Source organism: Oppia nitens, unplaced genomic scaffold (assembly GCF_028296485.1).
Source record: "Oppia nitens isolate AA-2021 unplaced genomic scaffold, nextdenovo-longstitch-racon4-pilon3 scaffold24_pilon_pilon_pilon, whole genome shotgun sequence".
Classification (NCBI taxonomy): domain Eukaryota; kingdom Metazoa; phylum Arthropoda; class Arachnida; order Sarcoptiformes; family Oppiidae; genus Oppia; species Oppia nitens.
The window spans coordinates 403899-423677 of record NW_026533204.1 but is presented as its reverse complement, the minus strand read 5'-3'; the positions used below and the strand labels follow the sequence as shown (position 1 = coordinate 423677).

Genomic DNA, 19779 nt, shown 5'->3' with positions numbered 1-19779 from the left:
CATAATGTATTTTAAAACAAACATTACTTACAGTTAAAAGTTTTTTTTAAAAAAGAAAACAAACAAAATAATAATTAGTTGCATAAGTGATGCTCTCTATTAATAAACTGTAAACAGAAAAAACTTTTTATTTATTTTTTATTAACTTTATTATTAGTACTGTATTTAATGTATAAATAATATTATTTAATACTTATTTATTTTAGTGACCGTTATATTAAAGTATAAGAGAAGCGCAATACAAACATAACAATACAGTACAACACTTATAGAGAGAGAGAGAGAGAGAGAGAGAGAGAGAGAGAGAGAGCCGGGACTTCAACAACAACAACAAAATCAATCGGGAAGTGATAATATAGCCGACCAGTCATTATTAATACCCGTGAAAAAAATGATGCAAACATTTTTTGCAGCTATAAATGTTTTAATCAATTGATTTTTGTTGTATATGTTTTTAATAACTAATAATAATAATAATAGATAGCTATGGGTTCACTGTTGACACTACTATACAGTCATTATAAACGTTTTGCTGACAATAATAACACATGTGATCGCAAACATAATATTATTAATAGTAATCACAATAATAATCATAACAACGATAATAACCGCCGCAGTCGTCATAATCACAACAACAACACCAACACATCGGCAGCGGTCACTAATGCCATACCATTATCATCATCTGTAAAGACCACAACTAACTGGAGAAAGACATCAATGGACGTCACGCGACATAACTTTTTACAAGTTATCGGTCAACTCGAAGCTATCATAGCCGACGCCGACTTCCTGACCATTGACACCGAGTTGACTGGTTTGCGGCGTATGGACACAAAAGCGCTTAATTTGTTGGACACAATTGATGAGCGATACTTCAAACTGAGACAAAGTATTGCCGGCTTTAATCTGATTCAGTTTGGACTCACGTGTTTCAAGAAATCTGTGACCAATACCACCACAAATGGCGCCGACACTAATACCGGTGGTTATCAATATGATTGTCATTCGTATAATTTCTATATATTTCCACAAAAGTCGCCGACAATTAACAAAGCTATGGGCGACCGAGTCTTCTCAGTTCAGACATCGTCACTGCAATTCTTGGCCAACAATGGCTTTGATTTTAACAAATTGATTATCGATGGCATCTCTTACCTGAACGACGCCGAAGCCAAGCTTTGTAAAGAGTCCTTCGATGCGGCAAAAAAACAGAACAAAACTGTCAATTCGTCGCCAATGTCTACATCGGCCGTAACCGATGAGGACAAGAAGTTTGTAGCCGAAATGTTGTCCAAAGTGCAAGAATTTATCGCTGACGACACGCACAAGACTATCGACTTGAGTCCATGTCATGCATTCAAACGTCGGCTGATCTATGAGTCTCTCAAAGCCCAAGAGTTTAGCGATTCAGTTGAAATCAAGACAATACAGGTATCGCCGACCTCTTCGGATAGATATATCTCTGTCAGCAAAATAGATAAACTGGAAAAAGAGCGCAAAGAATCTGAAGCGTTGACTGAAGCCATTGGGTTTACGAAAGTGATTCAAATGATTATACAATACCAGAAACCGGTGATCGGACACAATGTGATGTTGGATCTCATGCATACATTCAACCAATTCATCGAACCATTGCCCACCGATTATAAGACATTCAAAGCGATGATTCACTCTTTGTTTCCCATTATTTACGATACGAAACATATCTCATCATTTGGTCCATTTAAAGACAAAATTGATAATACGGGTAAACTAATTGATAAAATGATGAACTCTTGTTAGTTGTTTTGTTAACTTTTTCTACTTATTATTATAGCTTTAGGAGATCTTTATGAGCGCCTCAAGACATCGCCGTTTGAGATGACATCGAGTTTAGTTCATTTGAAAAACGGTGTCTATAGTGAGGGGAAAACTCTTCACGAAGCCGGTTATGATTCCTACATAACTGGTCTCTGTTTTGTCGGTTTGGTTGGCTATTTGGGTTCGTTAGTCGATCCCAAGATTGAACGATTTGATCAGATTTTGTTACAAGACTACCAAAACAAACTCAATATGATCTACAGTCACGACTACCACTTCTATAATATGGGCGCCGAAGAACTAGTTCCCGATCGCAGTCATGTGTTTTACGTGACATTTCCGAAGGAGTGGCGAACTAACGAATTATTTCATTTGTTTTCGGCATTCGGTGGCGTATCGATCGGTTGGACCAGTGATACCAGTGCTTTGTGTGCACTAAAGGATCCGAAAAATGTCGATAAAATCAAGAAATCATTGTTGAAAACATCGGCCAATAGTGTCTACAAAGTGATCACTTATGATGAGTTTGTGCGCAAAACAAGTAAACAATCGGAAACAATAACTAGTTCTCTGGTAAATGAAGATAAAAGAAAAACAATCAAAGATGAGGCAAAGGGTAGGACATCACCTAAACAGAGTACGACAACTCCTAAGACTAAGAAGCATAAGTCAAATGATGGTAAAAAAGTGACATCAAATTCGCAGAAATTGTTTGATGAGTCCATTGAATGGGACGTTTGATTAATAAAAACTATTGTTTAATTCAAATAAAATTTAATTACAATATATTTTATAATTGATTAATTTGTTTGGTATCACTTGTTTGTAATTGCGGTCGTAATCATAATCGAAGATATTTTATATTATCATAAACTGGTTAACACTTTACGGTAGTCAACATTTTGACTGTTCTCAGCTTTATGTCCAAAATTCTTGTCTCGTTATAACTTATTTGTATATATTTTATGTTTAGTTTAAAATTTGTGTTTAGGTTAGGATAGGACACGCGGGACAACATTTTGATGTACAGTAATCCTATGTTTTTCTATTGTGTAATTAAATTCAAAGTTATTATTGTTGTTATCACGCAAAATTACGGTAGTATTTTGAATTGATTTTAATTTGAATTAAATTTTTTAAAAAACAAAACATTTATTATTTATCTATTTTTAAAACTAACTAACGGTTAATTAAATAACGATCGCAAATATTAATTATTCAAATAGCATTTATTTTGTTGTTGTCTTCAAGTGCTGAAAACTTTACTATTATTTTTTATTGTATTTTAAAATTTAATATTTTAATATATCTGTGATATATATTTACCGGTAGTATTATACAATATATATTAATTGGTGAAATGATTGACCGCAAATCCAATTGGTGGCAACAACTTCGGGCACTAATCAAGCGTAACATATGGATTAAACTTCGCAACGATGGCACAACAATGGTTGGTATCAGTTGTCTTTTGGACCAAACAACCGTCCATTTTTTAATTTATTGAAATAATATTGCAATTAATTATTGTTATTCTCATTGTTGTTGTTGATGATGATTATTATGCCCTCCAACAAAATAGGAGATACTCTTCCCATTAATTATGACGATTGCTATCGTGTCTCTTAAATCTTCATTTAATAGTGCCACACACGAGCCCATTGACAGACCACAACTTGCGGGCGTCAATTGGCAGCTCTTATGGATGCATAAAGTTTGGTATTTGATTATCGAAAACAAGACACTTGAAAAACAGTTGATCCCAAAATTACAAACTGTTCTTAAAGTTTGCAAACTTTTTGTTGTTGTTTTAACAAATAACTGAATGTTATATTAATAAAACTAATAATAACAGAATTACAGTAAAACATTGATTGATTTATTTTTCTGTTAATTTTCAGGACTATAAGTACATTGTTTTATCGACACATTTTCATACTAATGATGAGTTGGAACGGTATTTATTTCGGTCAACCCGTAATACAATTTATTTGGCTATTATTTTTTATGCAAACGCCACCACTTCATCACCCAATAATATAAGTTATACGATACGAGTGCCTTATAGCTCATTGCCCAACCATTTGAAAACTATTGGAAGTGTTGGTAATGTATTTATGGGATAACTGGGAGGGGAGAGGGTGGGTGGTTGGGGTGGGGTAGTACAACCCATAATGATTGTTGATAATTTGTGGTTAAATTTTGGTAAACATTTTTCTTTTGTAGGTAATTGTCATAATATTTCTAAACTACTTGAGTGTCAACACAATTACTTAGACAGCGATTTCAGTTTTGCTCAAACAGTAGTGGACTCGGCTATCATTAATGTATGATCTGATGAAATGATTACAATTAAAAAACAACAAACATTTGTTAATTGCTTTCAGTTATTGCTAAACACGTCGGATGCGGTCATACCTAAAGCCAATCTATTAGTATATCCTCGACCCAAGTTTGTCGGCGGATCAGTAATGCAAATGTTAATACCGAGCTACCTGTGCATGACGTTTATGCCGTTAGTTTCTATATTAACGGTAATGTTTGTGGTGGAAAAGCAGCGCAAGATTAAAGAAGCCATGTTTATGATGGGACTGACAATGACTGTCTATTGGGTCGGCTGGATAACTGTCCAATCGATAATTATTTGTATCCTCAGTGCCATAATAACGGCAATACTATATATTGCTGGCACCCTAACTATCAATCCTGTTATCATATTTTTGCTGATGTTCATGTTTGGTACTACTCTTACCATTATGGCTGCCATTTGGAGTCCACTTTTCAACAAAGAAGAGGTATATAGTATGATAGGAAAGGGAGTAGTAGTCAAATGTCTTATTAATAAAACATTTATACAATACATAGACTGCCGCTTCATTTTCATCGATATTCACACTACTCGCCGGAGGAGTATACATATTGTTGATCTATATTAAGGTTAGTCCAGTAGTACAGTATCTGTTGGCACTGATATCTCCCGTTGCCTTTACACTGGGCGTCCAAGCGGTATGTTATTATTTTTTAGCAACAAATATAACATCAATGGTATATTACCAATAGATGCTACGTATAGATAGTTCATCGGACAGTGTTTTCGGGAATTTGTTTGATGATCCAGTGTTTTCTCTTGGCTCAGCCCTACTGATGCTGTTAGTCGACATAGTTTTATATACATTTTTAGCCATCTATTTGGATCAAGTAATTCCAGGAGAGTTTGGACCAAAACAATCGATTTGTTTCTTTCTCAAGAAATCATTTTGGTTTCCATCGACCACTGGACACACAAAGAATCCATCAAATGAAGAGTTTACGGCCGAACACAATTCGAATGTCGAAGAAATTTCGAAAGACTTATTAGGAAAATCTGTCATAAATATCAAGAATTTGACAAAAGTCTACGGAAATGGCAAAAAAGCGGTCGCAGCTGTCAATGATCTATCATTTTCTGTATACGAATCGCAAATAACTGGTCTGTTGGGTCATAACGGAGCCGGAAAGTCGACTCTAATCAATATGTTGGTGGGAAACATACAGCCGACATCGGGAACCGGTTATATCTATGGTCACAATATAACAGATTCGGTTGATATGTATAATTTGCGCAAAATGTTTGGCGTTTGTCTACAACAGGACATACTGTTTGATGATCTAACAGCTATCGAGCACTTGGAGTTTTTTGCTCAAATCAAAGGCATAGACACAAGCAAAATGAATAGCGAAATAAAGAAATTACTAACCGATCTGCAACTGTATGAAAATCGCGACATTGCGTCCGTCAATCTGAGCGGCGGTCAAAAGCGTAAACTTTGTGTCGCCATTGCACTGATTGCCGATCCGAAGATTATAATATTGGACGAACCGTCCAGTGGTGTCGACCCGTACTCGCGGCGACAAATTTGGTCTATATTGCAGTCATATAAGAAGAATCGGGTTATCATTTTGAGCACACATTTTATGGATGAAGCGGATCTGTTGGCCGATAGAAAAGCAATTATAGCAAAAGGAAAGTTAAGATGTTGTGGTTCGTCGCTGTTTCTGAAGAAGCGATTTGGTATTGGCTATCATTTGACTGTCGACATCAAAAAGGATACACCTGTCGATTCCGTAAACCAATTGGTTGTAAATAAAAACATACCAAAAGCACAGCTAGAAAGACAAACTGATTCCGAAATGTTTTACTTATTGCCACCATCTGAGACACAATTGTTCCCGAAATTGTTCGAATCGTTAGAACAGAATAGCACACAACCGGATGGTTTTGTCAAAAGTTTTGGTATTTCGATGTCCAGTCTGGAGGAAGTTTTTCTCAAGATTGGTGAAGACTCGGAATCCAAACCGAACACAACAGATAAACAAAACAACAGTTCCAGTGGTGTATCGACAGCAACAAAGCCGACATCACTCGAGATGATTGATGTAAAAGATTTGAGTCCAAACTTTTTCCAGACATTCATTGCTTACCTTAAGATTCGTGTCATGAAAATCATCCGAAATCCTGTAACCGCTGCTTCCACTATCCTCTCACCATTATTTATAATAATGATCGGCTATTTTGTTTCCCGTTATTTTGCATCGGACGATGAGCTAAAACCACTACTACTGAAGCCCACAATATATGGATCAGATAAACGACTCGCAGTGCTCAACAATACGGGCCACAGTATGGACAACACCACCTTTATATCTCTAATCAATCGATTGGATATTACACCGAAATTTGTGACCAATTTTAGCCTACCGTCGATGACCGACACATATATGGCTGTAGATGTTACCGCATTTCAAAATGCATCGACAATCAAATGGGACTTTTTATACAACGATACATACATACACTCGTTGCCAATATTACAGAATCTTATGACAAATCTCTACTATAGTTATATGTCGTCAAATAAGACGACAAAAATGCAGTCAATAAATACATACAGCTATCCGTTATCTTTAATCAATAGCGGATCCAATTTGTTTAACACATCGCATACCATATATATCCTACTATTGGGTCTAGTCTTCCTGAATATCGCTCCCATATTGGCAGCGGATGTGGTAGAGGACAGAGAGGTAAATCTAAACTTTCAATTTATATAATAAGTTTACAAACATTATCCTTAAAAAAACAAATTTTTTATAGTTTAAAATTAAATCACTGTTACGGGTGTTTGGTCTCGGCATCTCACACTACTGGACGGCAACACTGGTCGGCCATCTATTGATCTACAGTCTGACGATGTTTTGTATACTGATTTTGGTAACATTTGTACTGAAAGTAAACTTCTTGGTGGACTCGGAGGCGATAATCTGTTTCATAATAATGATCCTATTGTTTATGCCGGCATCGCTACTCGCGTGCTATGTTTGGATACACATGTTTGACAAACGCGATCTCGCGCGTGCATTTATGCCTCTCATATCCATAATGGTTGTTTTTAAATATAACATTTCTAAATCACAAATACATATTATAATAATATTATAGTATTATTATTGTAAACAATTTTTTTTATTAATATTAATTAATTAATTATTTTTTATATTTGAATGAAMAGCCAACTTATTTTTGTGTATTTATAATGGGTGTGTGTATAGTACACGACGTCCATATGGCCCGTGTGTTTCACCAAATTTTTTGTTTTATTTGGCCATTCTATGTGCCGTTTGGTTTTCTATTATACTTAGCATCGGTAATAATAATAMTACTACTAATAATAATTTTATAAACATTTATTTATGTCAATAATTTTGTAATACCTTATGTAACATATGTATAGTAGTAGTGTATATTTATTTTTAATTATTTATATAACATTTACAGACAAAACTAGCAATAGTATTTTTACAGCACCATGGGTACAATGATCGGGCAGCCAGTATGTCCTACTTTGATTGGGACAAAAACATTGATATAACATTTATTGGAGTAAATATTTTTTAATTATAACTAATTTTTTTAATTGTATTTTGCATTTTTTAACATTACTTTTTTTTCTTTAAACAGTTAATCTTTACGATTATTGTCTACACAATAGCGTTAGTAATTGTTGACAAACTAAAAACTGGCGAAAGTTTTCAAAGTGCTCTGGGATTTGGTGGCGACAGTAGTACTCTGACTGACAGCACAAAGGATCCGGCTGTCCGACCGTCGGATAAAGAGGACAATGATGTCAAACAGGAACGGCTAGAAGTTAATCAGTATTTAACTAATAATAATAGTATATCTCAAACAAAACAGGTTTTTTTAAATTAATTTTTTTGTTTGTTTGAATAATTTAATTCAAAATTAAAATTTCACTAAAATATTAATGATTTTCTAGACTAAGATACCAATTGTTTTACTAAATGGATTACATAAGAAGTACTGGGAGTGCCAATGCTGTAAGTGTCGGCAGATCTGCAAAACGGCTGTCCAAAACATGAGTTTACTACTCGAATCGGGTAATATATTTGGCCTATTGGGTCCAAACGGTGCCGGTAAGTCAACCGCTTTGAAGATTATTATTTGTGAAGAACAGGCGACATCGGGTCAGGTGTTTATCGCTGGAAATATAGTAAAGGCCAGCGATCAGCACGTGTTTCAGCAAATCGGTTACTGTCCACAGCATGACTCTCTATGGGCCGATATTACCGTCAGAGAGCACATGTATCTCATTGCAGCTATTCGTGGCATACCTAACAACAAAATCAAACTAGTCTGCGATAGGTATGATTTGTAATACACAACAAATTAATAGTTTATTAATTAAATAATTTTATGATTCAATTATTTTGATTATCAAACTCTAAATAGTTATATTGAAAACATGAAGATCAGTGAACATTACGATAAAAAAGTTGAACATCTCTCGGGCGGCACTAAACGAAAAGTTATCATAAAAATAATATTTTAAATATTTTATGAGTAAAACTAATTTTTTTTTTGTATTGACAGCTCTGTTACCTAATGTCACTATTAGGTCGACCGAAACTAGTCTTATTGGATGAACCGTCCACAGGAATGGATCCCAAAGGTATGAATATACAGTATTTTCGTTTAGAAACTGGTGCTTAAAAACAAAAAACAATTTTTGTTCAATCAATCAATATTACAGCCAAACGATTCCTCTGGAGTACAATACTATCGACTTTTGAACGAAACACCGACCGATCGGCAGTACTGACCACTCATTCTATGGAAGAGGCGGACGCTCTGTGCACACGACTGGCGATTATGATTAAGGGTGTCGTCCGGTGTATCGGTTCTGTACAACACTTAAAGAATAAATACGGCGCCGGATATGTATTAGAGATTAAATGGGTTTCTAATACAACTGATCACACATTTGGTCAAAAACTTAAGCAAACAATTGAATCATTTTTTACTAATATTTCATTGAAAGAAGAGTACAATAATCGTCTTATTTATGATATCCCACAACAATCGGTCCAATCGTTGTCCAAAATATTTTCATTCCTCGAAAATCTGCGACAATCCATGTCTTCAATAGAAGAATACAGTTTTAGTCAGAAGACTATCGAACAGATATTCATCGATTTCGCTAAAGAACAGGAGATTAATGATTAGATCAAATAGATTTTGTCGACAATTATTTTTCATTATATATATATAAGAAGGCGGTCAATCGATCTTGAGCGGCGTATTTTTTGAATAACTTTTGAACGGTAAAAGATAATTTAATTCTGTAAAATACATTTAAGAATATCATATCGACCTGACTTAATATACACGAAATCACAAAACTAGGATGACCAGATATACAAAATATCGGGACCAACGAAAGACACTATGCTACAGGTCAAACTACAACTCACAAATTTATTATGACAGGCAAAATTTGTAGTCAATAAATAATAGTTTAATATAAAAAAAGAATCATCAAAATTGAATTGCTAGTTTTGTTTTTATGATTTGTTAAGTTTGTCATAAATCCTATTATATAAAATAGTGTAAAATAAAAATGACGTAATTTATGAATATTATATGTTTATTAGATGATATTTTCAAATATATTACTAATTCTAAAAACGAAATTTTAATATGTCGACTAGTTTTCGAAATATTCGAATTTCAATATAAATCACATTATTGTAATTTGATATTATAATTTATATTGAAATTCGATTATTTCGAAAACGAGTCGAGTTATTAAAATTTCGTTTTTAGAATTAGTAATATATTTGAAAATATCATCTAATAAATATATAATATTCATAAATGACGTCATTTTTATTTTAGACTATTTTATATAATATGATTTATGACAAACTTAATAAGCCATAAAAACAAAACTACCAATCCGATTTTGATGATTCTTTTTTATGTTAAACTATTATTTCTTGACTATAAATTTTCATAATCATAATAAATTTATCAATTTTAGTTTGACCTGTAGCATAGTGTCTTTCGTTGGTCCCGATATTTTGTATATCTGGTCATCCTAGTTTTGTGATTTCGTGTATATTAAGTCAGGTCGATATGATATTCTTAAATGTATTTTACAGAATTAAATTATCTTTTACCGTTCAAAAGTTATTCAAAAAATACGCCGCTCAAGATCGATTGACCGCCTTCTTATATAAAACTATTAATTAGCATAATATTGATTATAATTTTTAAATATTTAATTTATCATTATAAATTACATTGAAATTATTATTCAATTATTTTTTATTTGTACTTAAAATAAATACTTTTATAATTTATAAACTCTTAACACATTTTATTTATTTATTATTATTAAAAAACATTTTGAAATACAGTAATTTTTGTTTATTCAAAACCTTTGATTACTTAAAATACTAAAATAAGATTTTAATAAATTATCAATAAACTGATTTAGCATATGATTTAACATACACTGTATGTTATAAATTATACAATATTATATTACAATAATTAATAGAGTAATAACTTAAAGTACATAATTTAATATTGTATTTACTGGTAATTCACGAGATTATTAATATATTTGAAAATTATGTCTGAATTTTAAAACTTATTTTTATATAAATTATTATTTAGTTATTACTATTATTTACCATTTATTTGTGTCTTTTAAGATCATTTTGTTTTTGTTATAAACTGATCTATTGTTGACTCTCTTTCTGTGATCTGATGGCACTCCTGGAAGCACTTGGCGTCCTATTTCTAATAGTTGTGATTATTGTCATTTGCTGTGCTGTCGGATGTGTAATAGCCTGTGTCTACTATAAGACCGAAATGGAAAGTATGCTCAGCAAACATGAAATGTTTGACACATTTATAGACAAGAAAAAGATGGCTAAACTTAATAAACAGATCGTCAAAGAGGTGCACGACATCGAAGCAAACAACAACAGGAAACATAACAAACAGAGGCCGGCAGTGTTGCCCCCCAATAAGCCCGGTAAGGGTGTACATCAAAAGGGTCCGCCGGCACCACCGCCTCCGGTGGCGCCACTTAAGAACAAACCTAAAGATCACAACCGAAAACGAGAAAAACCTAAAGACAAATACAAAGGACCGACAATTGTTGATATCGACCAAAAGCCGGGCGCACCTCATGTCAAGTCATTGGAAGCGCTCAAACAGGGAACTAAATTTGGACCTCAAGAAGACGCTCAATATGGACAGTCCTATGCGGCCAAGCGAACCGGTACCGATGAATTTGTGCCCGGAGTTGGTCCTCTCAAGAGTACTATACCGTCGCCATCGAACAACTGATAGTCCCATTAATTTATTTTAATTTATTTTAATCTATTCTTTTATTGGTTAGAATATATATATATCAATATATTTATATAAAATAACTTTTTGATACTATAAAAAAAATAATTTATACTAATAATATTAAATTTTACTTTAATTTTAGATTAGCATTATCATTAGATTAATGATATATTGTATATCATATTATAAATTATAGTTTCTCTAAATACATGCAGTAGAGTATATTTCGTATTTATATTATTTTTTTGTTATTTATTTTTAATGTATTCTCATTTGTACTATAAAATTATAAATATATTTATTATATAAATTATATCTAAAGTTTTATAAATACAGAATGTGTATTACAAAATACTTGATATATAAATTATAGCACTTTATTTTTATGTTTTTTTTATTATTATTATTAATTTTAAAGTTAGTTTTATAGTTTAAATTAGAGCTACATTTTTGAGTTTCACTTAACGTTAATGTATAGCATCTCATTAAATAGTATTCAGTCATTCATTCATTTAAATTGAAAAGTTTTTAATTAAATATAATTAAATAAAGCTTTTAAAGTAAGTAAAAAGTTTTTTTTATTAAATATTTAATTAATATAATTGAACGATAAACTATTATTCATAAATTTTTATTTTTCCTAAAACTAAGCTATAAAATAAAAATAATATATTTATATACATATGAAACAAAAAAAAACAAAAAAAAAACAAATTAAATAAATTAAATTGACGCATTAATTAAAAACGAGATATACATTTAAAATAATGTCACTTAAAAAATATATTTTAATAAAACTCATCAAAAAAAAACATTGAATATATACACATTTATTATATACTAGAATAATGCAACACAACAAGAAAAATAAAACATTTTATGGTTTATATTTAATTTTTAATACATATAAATACTGTATATATACACGGTATATACATGCATATTGAAATATCAAATAAATAATACCTGTCCTAATATATTATAAATAATTTGCAATACATAATAATTGCAGGTCCTATATGCTAAATACACTACACTATGTATTATATAATATCACAAAAAATCAAATTGTATAAATATTACATATTATACTGTATATATATATATAGCTTTTAATATTCAAAACGCATTATTAATAAATTACACTACAATTAAAAAAAACAAAGTTATGTATTATTATTATTATATACCATTACAAACATATTATACAAAGAGAAAAAATACATTACAATAATATATTTAATGTTTTTTGGATCACATAAAAAATCTACTGGTCATTAAATATTGTATTATTAATATTATTATTATTATTATTATTATTTTACTTTTTCTTTACACAATACTAGATTAGCCAATTGGACTGATTTTTTGTGAGTATGATCTAAACGTGTCGTTTATTTGGGCAGCAAATAAAATAACCAACAAAAAATTGACAAAAACTAAAAAAATTAAATAATCATTTATCAAAAGTTAATTGATATTGAAATTACTAATGAATATTATAGTAGACATGTTGTAATACATAATAAACAAAATAGAAATACTATTATTATATTATAAAAAATATTTATGTATGCAATTTTTAGCAAAAAATAAAATAAATTAACAATATTCCCTGGGTTCATTGTGGCTCACAATTGATTACCAGTGCATACAGCACAGGTATGTACAGTACTGTATAGTATAGTTACTAACTATTAATATATTGAATAAAAAATATTTAATATTATCCATTAATACTACTATTGAGATCTATGGTTGCATTGGATTTAATCATTCACAACACATAAATCCATTGGTACCGGGAATATGACTCTTTGCTTGTTTATATATCATATTTAATATTATACAATAATACTGTTTATATAGGTTTGATGAATGACCCGTCACACAAAACAAGTCACCAATAGATTAGACAATGAGTCTAATAATCATTTTATTTGTTATGGAAAAGGGATATATAGAGAGAGATAACTTATAGAGAAAAAGATACATAACTCTATGGGATAGGATTTTTATGTTTATAGTATAAACTGTATAAACTTTATACAGTAGAAACCACTATACTATTGATAATCATTAGTGTCCTATGAAATAAAAACCAAAAATACAACTAATAATAATAATTTGCTATCATATATATTCCGGTCATATACTAACCACAAATGAATGTTTTAATTACACAAATATTAATCTAAACGTATAAAAACAATACAATAATCAAACTAAAAACAAAAATGATAAGATATATATAAACACATATAGTATATACAGTTATATATTATTCTATACTATACAACAAAAAAAAGTCCTCAATCATTAACAAAATAGATGTGAGATAAATATATGCCACTATTTATTCATAAGTATTATAGAAAAAGATATAGAAACAATTTTTATTTTATTTAATTAATTAAATATATATACTATATAATAATAATTACAATCATTATATCAAACTATTTTGTATAATTAATACTAACAAACAATATTAAAAAAACAAATAAATAAATAAAATTTTTGCATATTTGTCGTATTGCTAATTCTGGTCACAAATAAACACACTATATATTGTTGGCACCATTTCCACTGTCATACCTGTGCTGTATATTATACACAGTATCTATCTTTTGTTATATTATTCAAAAAAATATGTTGAATGACTTTAAGGGCGGTACCTATAAATGCCATATAAATAATTAATTGGCAAAAGAGTAATTGTCTGTCTATTTTGTTTTTGGAGATTAAAATTAGTTATGTTTAGCATATATATACAGTTTCTAAGGCTATAATATATACGGGTATATAAGTCTCTAACCAATTATATGGTCAGTAAAAATCATCAGTGACTTCAATTGCATTCAAACATATCTATCACATTAATGGATCAACAAAACAATAAAATTATAATAATGTCTCTTCATTTTATTATTATTATTATTATTAGTTAGTATTATAATAGTCCTAAAAATATTATTATTATATTATTACCGGAATCATAATATATTTATATACTGTATGCCATTTTGTTAATGATTTAGTTTAATTTTTTTATAAGTTATACATTATTATTAACTAATTTATTAATGCATTAACTCTTAATACAAATCATTGTTCAATTATTTTTTTTATAAATATACAAATTCAATAATTATATGATTTATGTTTTTGACTATAAATCAATATTAATATTTGCTATTTATAGTGCAAACTTGTATATATGTATAAACTTGTTATAATAATAGTTTCGCTCAAATAATTATTTGAGTAATAATAATTATTTTATTAGTATTACAAGTTTGAATTTATATCTAGTTTTTTTTATTTAAAATATACTGTATAATTGATATATTTCAAAATTAAATTTTTAATATAAATTACAATAATAGTTGTTATTGTGTCTGTTTTTCATTTATTAAAAAAAATAGTAACAGAAAATGAAAAATGATATTTTTAATCTGATTTTTAATTTTAGTTTTTAAAACTCACACCTATTACTAGTTTTTAATGTCAACATTTTTAAAAATTATTTTATAAATAACATTATATAATTATATAAATAGCCTTGTCACAAAATTTTAAATAAAGATTAATTATTATCATTTGATATTAATATTATAATAAATACGACAATAATTATTGTATGGCAGATGTATTTATATTTCATAATACAAGATATCGATAAATATCAATAAATTTACACATGTTTTTCAATGTTATAATTAACTAACTATTGACTGTCCAATTGTATTATGCTATCATCAATTGATATTAATATATCTGATAAAAAACAACCAAATCAAATGGTGTTATCAATTCAATTTCAAAAATAATCAAAAGTGTTATTCAAAGAAGTTTATTAAAATGTAATTATATTTTTTTAATGCTCTCCTCTGCCCTTAAAGACATGTGTGACCCCTGAGGTTATGAAATTAGAGCCAATAATTTCAACTGATATTAAATCATTAGGACTTATAACAAGAGGTATTAATGAAGTAATTATATGGACTTTATTTTCAATGGTTTTTAAAAAAAATATCCTTTTCAGGATGTCTTGTAAGTTATACACATAGTTATACATATAGGTTATACACTATAATATATACATAAAGACATACACATACATACACATCAATAGATAGGCAGATGTGTATTCAAAACAAAAAATACATTAAATTAAAATAAAAATTAAGTTTCAAAAAAACAAAAACACAAAAATTTCATTTTAAAAAATTATAATATCATATAATATGAAATTTTACGTTTGAGTAATAAAATGCATTTATGTCTGTATAAAAGCATTTTTGTCAACAAAAAAAATTAAATTATATAAACAATTTTTATTATTTGCTAAAAATTGATTTAATGCTTATTTATTTAAAACAAAAAATAAAAGCAAAATAATATAAATAACTAAAATTATAACTAAAGCATAATAATTATTTGTATGCATATTTTCATGCGTATAATCAACTAGCAGATTTTTTTAACCACTAAATATCAATATCATAATAATTTTCATAATAATTAGTCAATAAAATAGCTATTATATGACTATTAAAACCATTTGTTTTTGAAAACATTTTTCTTTAGTTTTATTTTATCTGAGGACCCAAAGTGTATAATCATTTAAATTGCAAATTAAAAGCCATCGCCTGAGAGGTTGTTTATAAAAAACATGGCTTTTATTTTTTAACTGTGATTTCAATTGTATAGACAAACGCCTCTCGTGTTTGTTGTTTTTGGTGGCAAACCATACATTAATATCTGAGACACCAATAGTTAGTTAAGGAGACAAACGACTAGTTTTTATTACAATAATAATAATAATACTATTATTTGAATTTAAATACATTTAACTATTCATTCATTCATTTATACTGTTGATAGCATAGCAAGTCATCATCAATGTATGTATCTATCTATGTGTTTGTGTGTGTGTGTGTGTGTGTAGAGGAAAATACCTAATTATTAGACATTTCTATCAATAATAGAGAGTACTGTAAGCTTAGGTAGTAAATTGAAGAGCCCTGAGCTAAGGTGATTGTATGTTATTGTTATACAGAATAAGTTCATTGTTTTTTATTATTATATGTCCGGCCGAGACAGTCATCAATAAAAATAAGTCAACTTTTGGTTTTCAATCTTCAAAATCTCTGTCGCAATCTTTTTTAAAACACTTTATACAGTATTTATCATAAAAAGCTATACAACAAAAAATTTAAATATATTTAAAACATCTGCCCATAAAATATTCTCCATTAAATACAAGGTATAAATAGATATATTAATTGTTTTTTAATAATGTAATCATAATATAAAATCTAATGATCACAGAAAAAATATGTTTTAAAAACACAAGTCATAAATCAGATAAACACAAAATTAAATAATATAAAAACAGTTTCACAAAGTTTTATAGTTTGTGTTTTTTCAATTGATATAACAGCATTATTTTTAAAAACATTTATAAATTAAACTATAGAAATATAGTTATCTAATAATATTAGCACTATATTTTAATTAAATTTTTATAAAGATAAATAATTTATTATTAAATAGTAAGTTAACATTGTTTTATCAATTTTTTTATTTTCAAAATTTGATAATAATTGTAATAAATGGAAAACAAAAATATATATGAAAAATATTATCGAATAATAATATTAATAATTATAAAAAATAGTTAACTATTTCATATCAGCAATCAATTTCATACCTGTATTTATCAACAATTAAACAATTGCATTAAATTTACTGTACATTTTATTTAGCAAGTATTTATCATAGCATATTGTATAATATAATATTAAATATGTTAGTTAATTTATTTAAAAATTATAAAATTTTAATCTTAATTATTATTATTATTATTTACATGTCTTGTAAAAAAAATAAATTTGTTGTGATCTATTATAGTGATAATTAAATGTTATGCAAAGTTTATTTATTTTGTTTGCTATCTTGTCTGATGATGGGTTTGATAACAGTGTGAACATCATATGTATGAGACATACCAGTGTCCACATACCAGTGTTGTTTGCTTAAACCCCATAAAGACAAACCCGGATATATTATTGGACCAGAATTTTTATTATTGAAAATTATTTTTGGTTTTGTTTTGTTATTTTGTTTCAAATAAGACACATAAATATTTAAATACTGTAAATATATTTATTCTGTAGTTGTTTTATATATTAAAATAAAGTTAGACTAAATAGAAAAAATAAATATATTATTTTTTAATTTTGATAAAATTTAAAATAGTTTTTATTTTAGTTTTAGACACAAAAATTCTAAATCCCTGTCCCTTATCAATGATACTTTTTATTATTAATTTTTAGCGGATTATAATAAAATATTTTTGATTTATTTTTTGTTTGTTTGTCTGGATAGATATCACAAGGTGTGTGTGTKTGTGTGTGTGTGTGTGTGTGTGTGTGTGTGTGTGTGTGTGTGTTAATAGATATTTATTTTATTTTCATAACAAAAATAAWAATAAAAACATTTTCATCTCTTTTTAATCCATGAAAAAAATATAATATAAAACACATATATTTTTTTATATATAAGTATTCATTTACTGTATTATATATATGATAAGTTAAACTTAATTTAAATTTTTATGTTTTATAATATTAAATCTATACATTTGCATATTTGAAACAAAAATATAAATTTATATAAATTACATTTTTATTTAAAAAATAAATATGTTTATGTATAGTATTTAATAATTATAATTTCTATATTTTGAAACATTTGGTCTAATTATATAATTTATGATATTAAATATTATACAAATGATAGAAATGTTGCATTTATTAAACTTTTTTAATAAAATAAATTATAAAAAACTAATTTATAAAAAAAATAATTTATATTTCATGTTAAATAATTTAATGTTTATAAAAAAAATATTTATTACTTTATTTTCAAACTATTTAATATAAATTCTATAAAAAATATCACATAAAAATATCGTTAATTAACTAATTAAACAAAATAAAAAGTATTTATTAATAAAAGTTTTTTCTTTAAAAGTTTTCTATAAACACATTATATACACACATAACATAAATAAGTTTGTACTTACGATTCAATAGCTAATTTGTTAAAAAAATTATTATTTTTAAAAACATTTATTAACAAAATTTATAATTTTAAAAAAACAAATAAAATTTATTTATATTTACAGTAAATTTAAAAAGATATGAAAATTAGCAAATTTGACAAATAATGGAAATATATGTATAAAACAAATTATTGATTAAATAATATGATTATAATATTATAGTAATTGATATAATATATGATTGTTAGACAACAATTCACGGCCATTGTTCCGAACTATGACCGCATTCATCGCATATTTTTACATCAGTTTCTTTAGTCTGCAATTTGGGATCACATTCATTGGCCATCAAATTGATAGCGGTTTGATTGTCCTCCAAACTGTCACCACTATCTTCTTCATCGTCCAATTCAAACAATTTAAGTGTCGGCTGTTGTTGTTGTTGTTGTTTGTCTGTCAGATCCAGATCTTGTGGTCCATGATATGCTAATAGACCTGATTCTGGCAATTCTTTCTTTTTTGATGGACTCTTCACATTAATGACCACTGTTTGTACTTTTGTTTTGTATTTTTTGACGACCACTTTATTTGATCGCTTCTTCTTCTTTGACAACATAAAGTATAACACAATAATAAATAGGACACAAACGGACACAAATAGTATCGATGATAACATGAGTGCAATGATACCGATCTGTGATACCATTTTTGTTGGTCAAGTGATGATCACCACTAACTGTTCAATCAGTTTATATAATGTAAATCAATTATATAACAGTTTAATGTTTGATATCTGTCCTATTACTACACAATTTAAGTAGAAGTTTGACTACAATTAATTGACAAATAATAAATAGATTTGAATTTTTAAATATACAAAATCAAAAATTATAATACAATTATATTCAACAATCAATAGACAACAATTGGCGCGTTTGCTAACTCATACAAAATTTCATAATTGACACATTGATAATAATTTAAAAATTTAATTAATTAATCTTTTCTCTCATCTATAGATTTACAAATAATTTATTTTTGTATTATTAATGTGTAATGTTTGTGTATTTAAATAAAAAAATATTGTTCAAAAATAGTGAGAGAAAACACGAGTCATTAAAGCACGCGCTAAAACAATAAATCTATAAATTTAATCTAACAATTCAAATAATACTTTAATTTTAATGATTAT

At 28.0% G+C, this 19779-nt stretch overlaps 2 protein-coding genes across 2 annotated transcripts; both read left to right on the top strand.

Annotated features, from left to right (window-relative positions):
* The first annotated feature begins 315 nt into the window (after positions 1-315).
* LOC128954029 (poly(A)-specific ribonuclease PARN-like) lies at positions 316-2547 on the top strand. Its single transcript, XM_054299594.1, has 2 exons — positions 316-1753; positions 1823-2547. The coding sequence occupies exons 1-2, from the start codon at positions 487-489 to the stop codon at positions 2545-2547; spliced, it is 1992 nt and encodes a 663-aa protein (XP_054155569.1). The 5' UTR covers positions 316-486.
* Positions 2548-3551: 1004 nt separating this feature from the next.
* LOC128954085 (cholesterol transporter ABCA5-like) lies at positions 3552-9422 on the top strand. Its single transcript, XM_054299652.1, has 14 exons — positions 3552-3592; positions 3708-3912; positions 4033-4133; positions 4194-4601; positions 4672-4812; positions 4867-6870; positions 6941-7228; positions 7356-7490; positions 7622-7726; positions 7805-8038; positions 8121-8506; positions 8594-8669; positions 8735-8813; positions 8895-9422. Exons 4-14 carry the CDS (start codon positions 4278-4280, stop codon positions 9365-9367), a joined length of 4245 nt encoding a protein of 1414 aa, XP_054155627.1. The 5' UTR covers positions 3552-3592; positions 3708-3912; positions 4033-4133; positions 4194-4277; the 3' UTR covers positions 9368-9422.
* Positions 9423-19779: the final 10357 nt, after the last annotated feature.

Excerpts from the sequence above, each read along its gene's own strand:
- LOC128954029 (XM_054299594.1), top strand. The coding sequence starts at position 487 with ATGGGTTCACTGTTGACACTACTATACAGTCATTATAAACGTTTTGCT. Across the intron at positions 1,754-1,822 it reads AGACAAAATTGATAATACGG|CTTTAGGAGATCTTTATGAG; the intron begins GTAAACTAATTG and ends TTATTATTATAG.
- LOC128954085 (XM_054299652.1), top strand. The coding sequence starts at position 4,278 with ATGCAAATGTTAATACCGAGCTACCTGTGCATGACGTTTATGCCGTTA. Across the intron at positions 7,727-7,804 it reads TTGATATAACATTTATTGGA|TTAATCTTTACGATTATTGT; the intron begins GTAAATATTTTT and ends TTCTTTAAACAG. Across the intron at positions 8,039-8,120 it reads GTATATCTCAAACAAAACAG|ACTAAGATACCAATTGTTTT; the intron begins GTTTTTTTAAAT and ends ATGATTTTCTAG.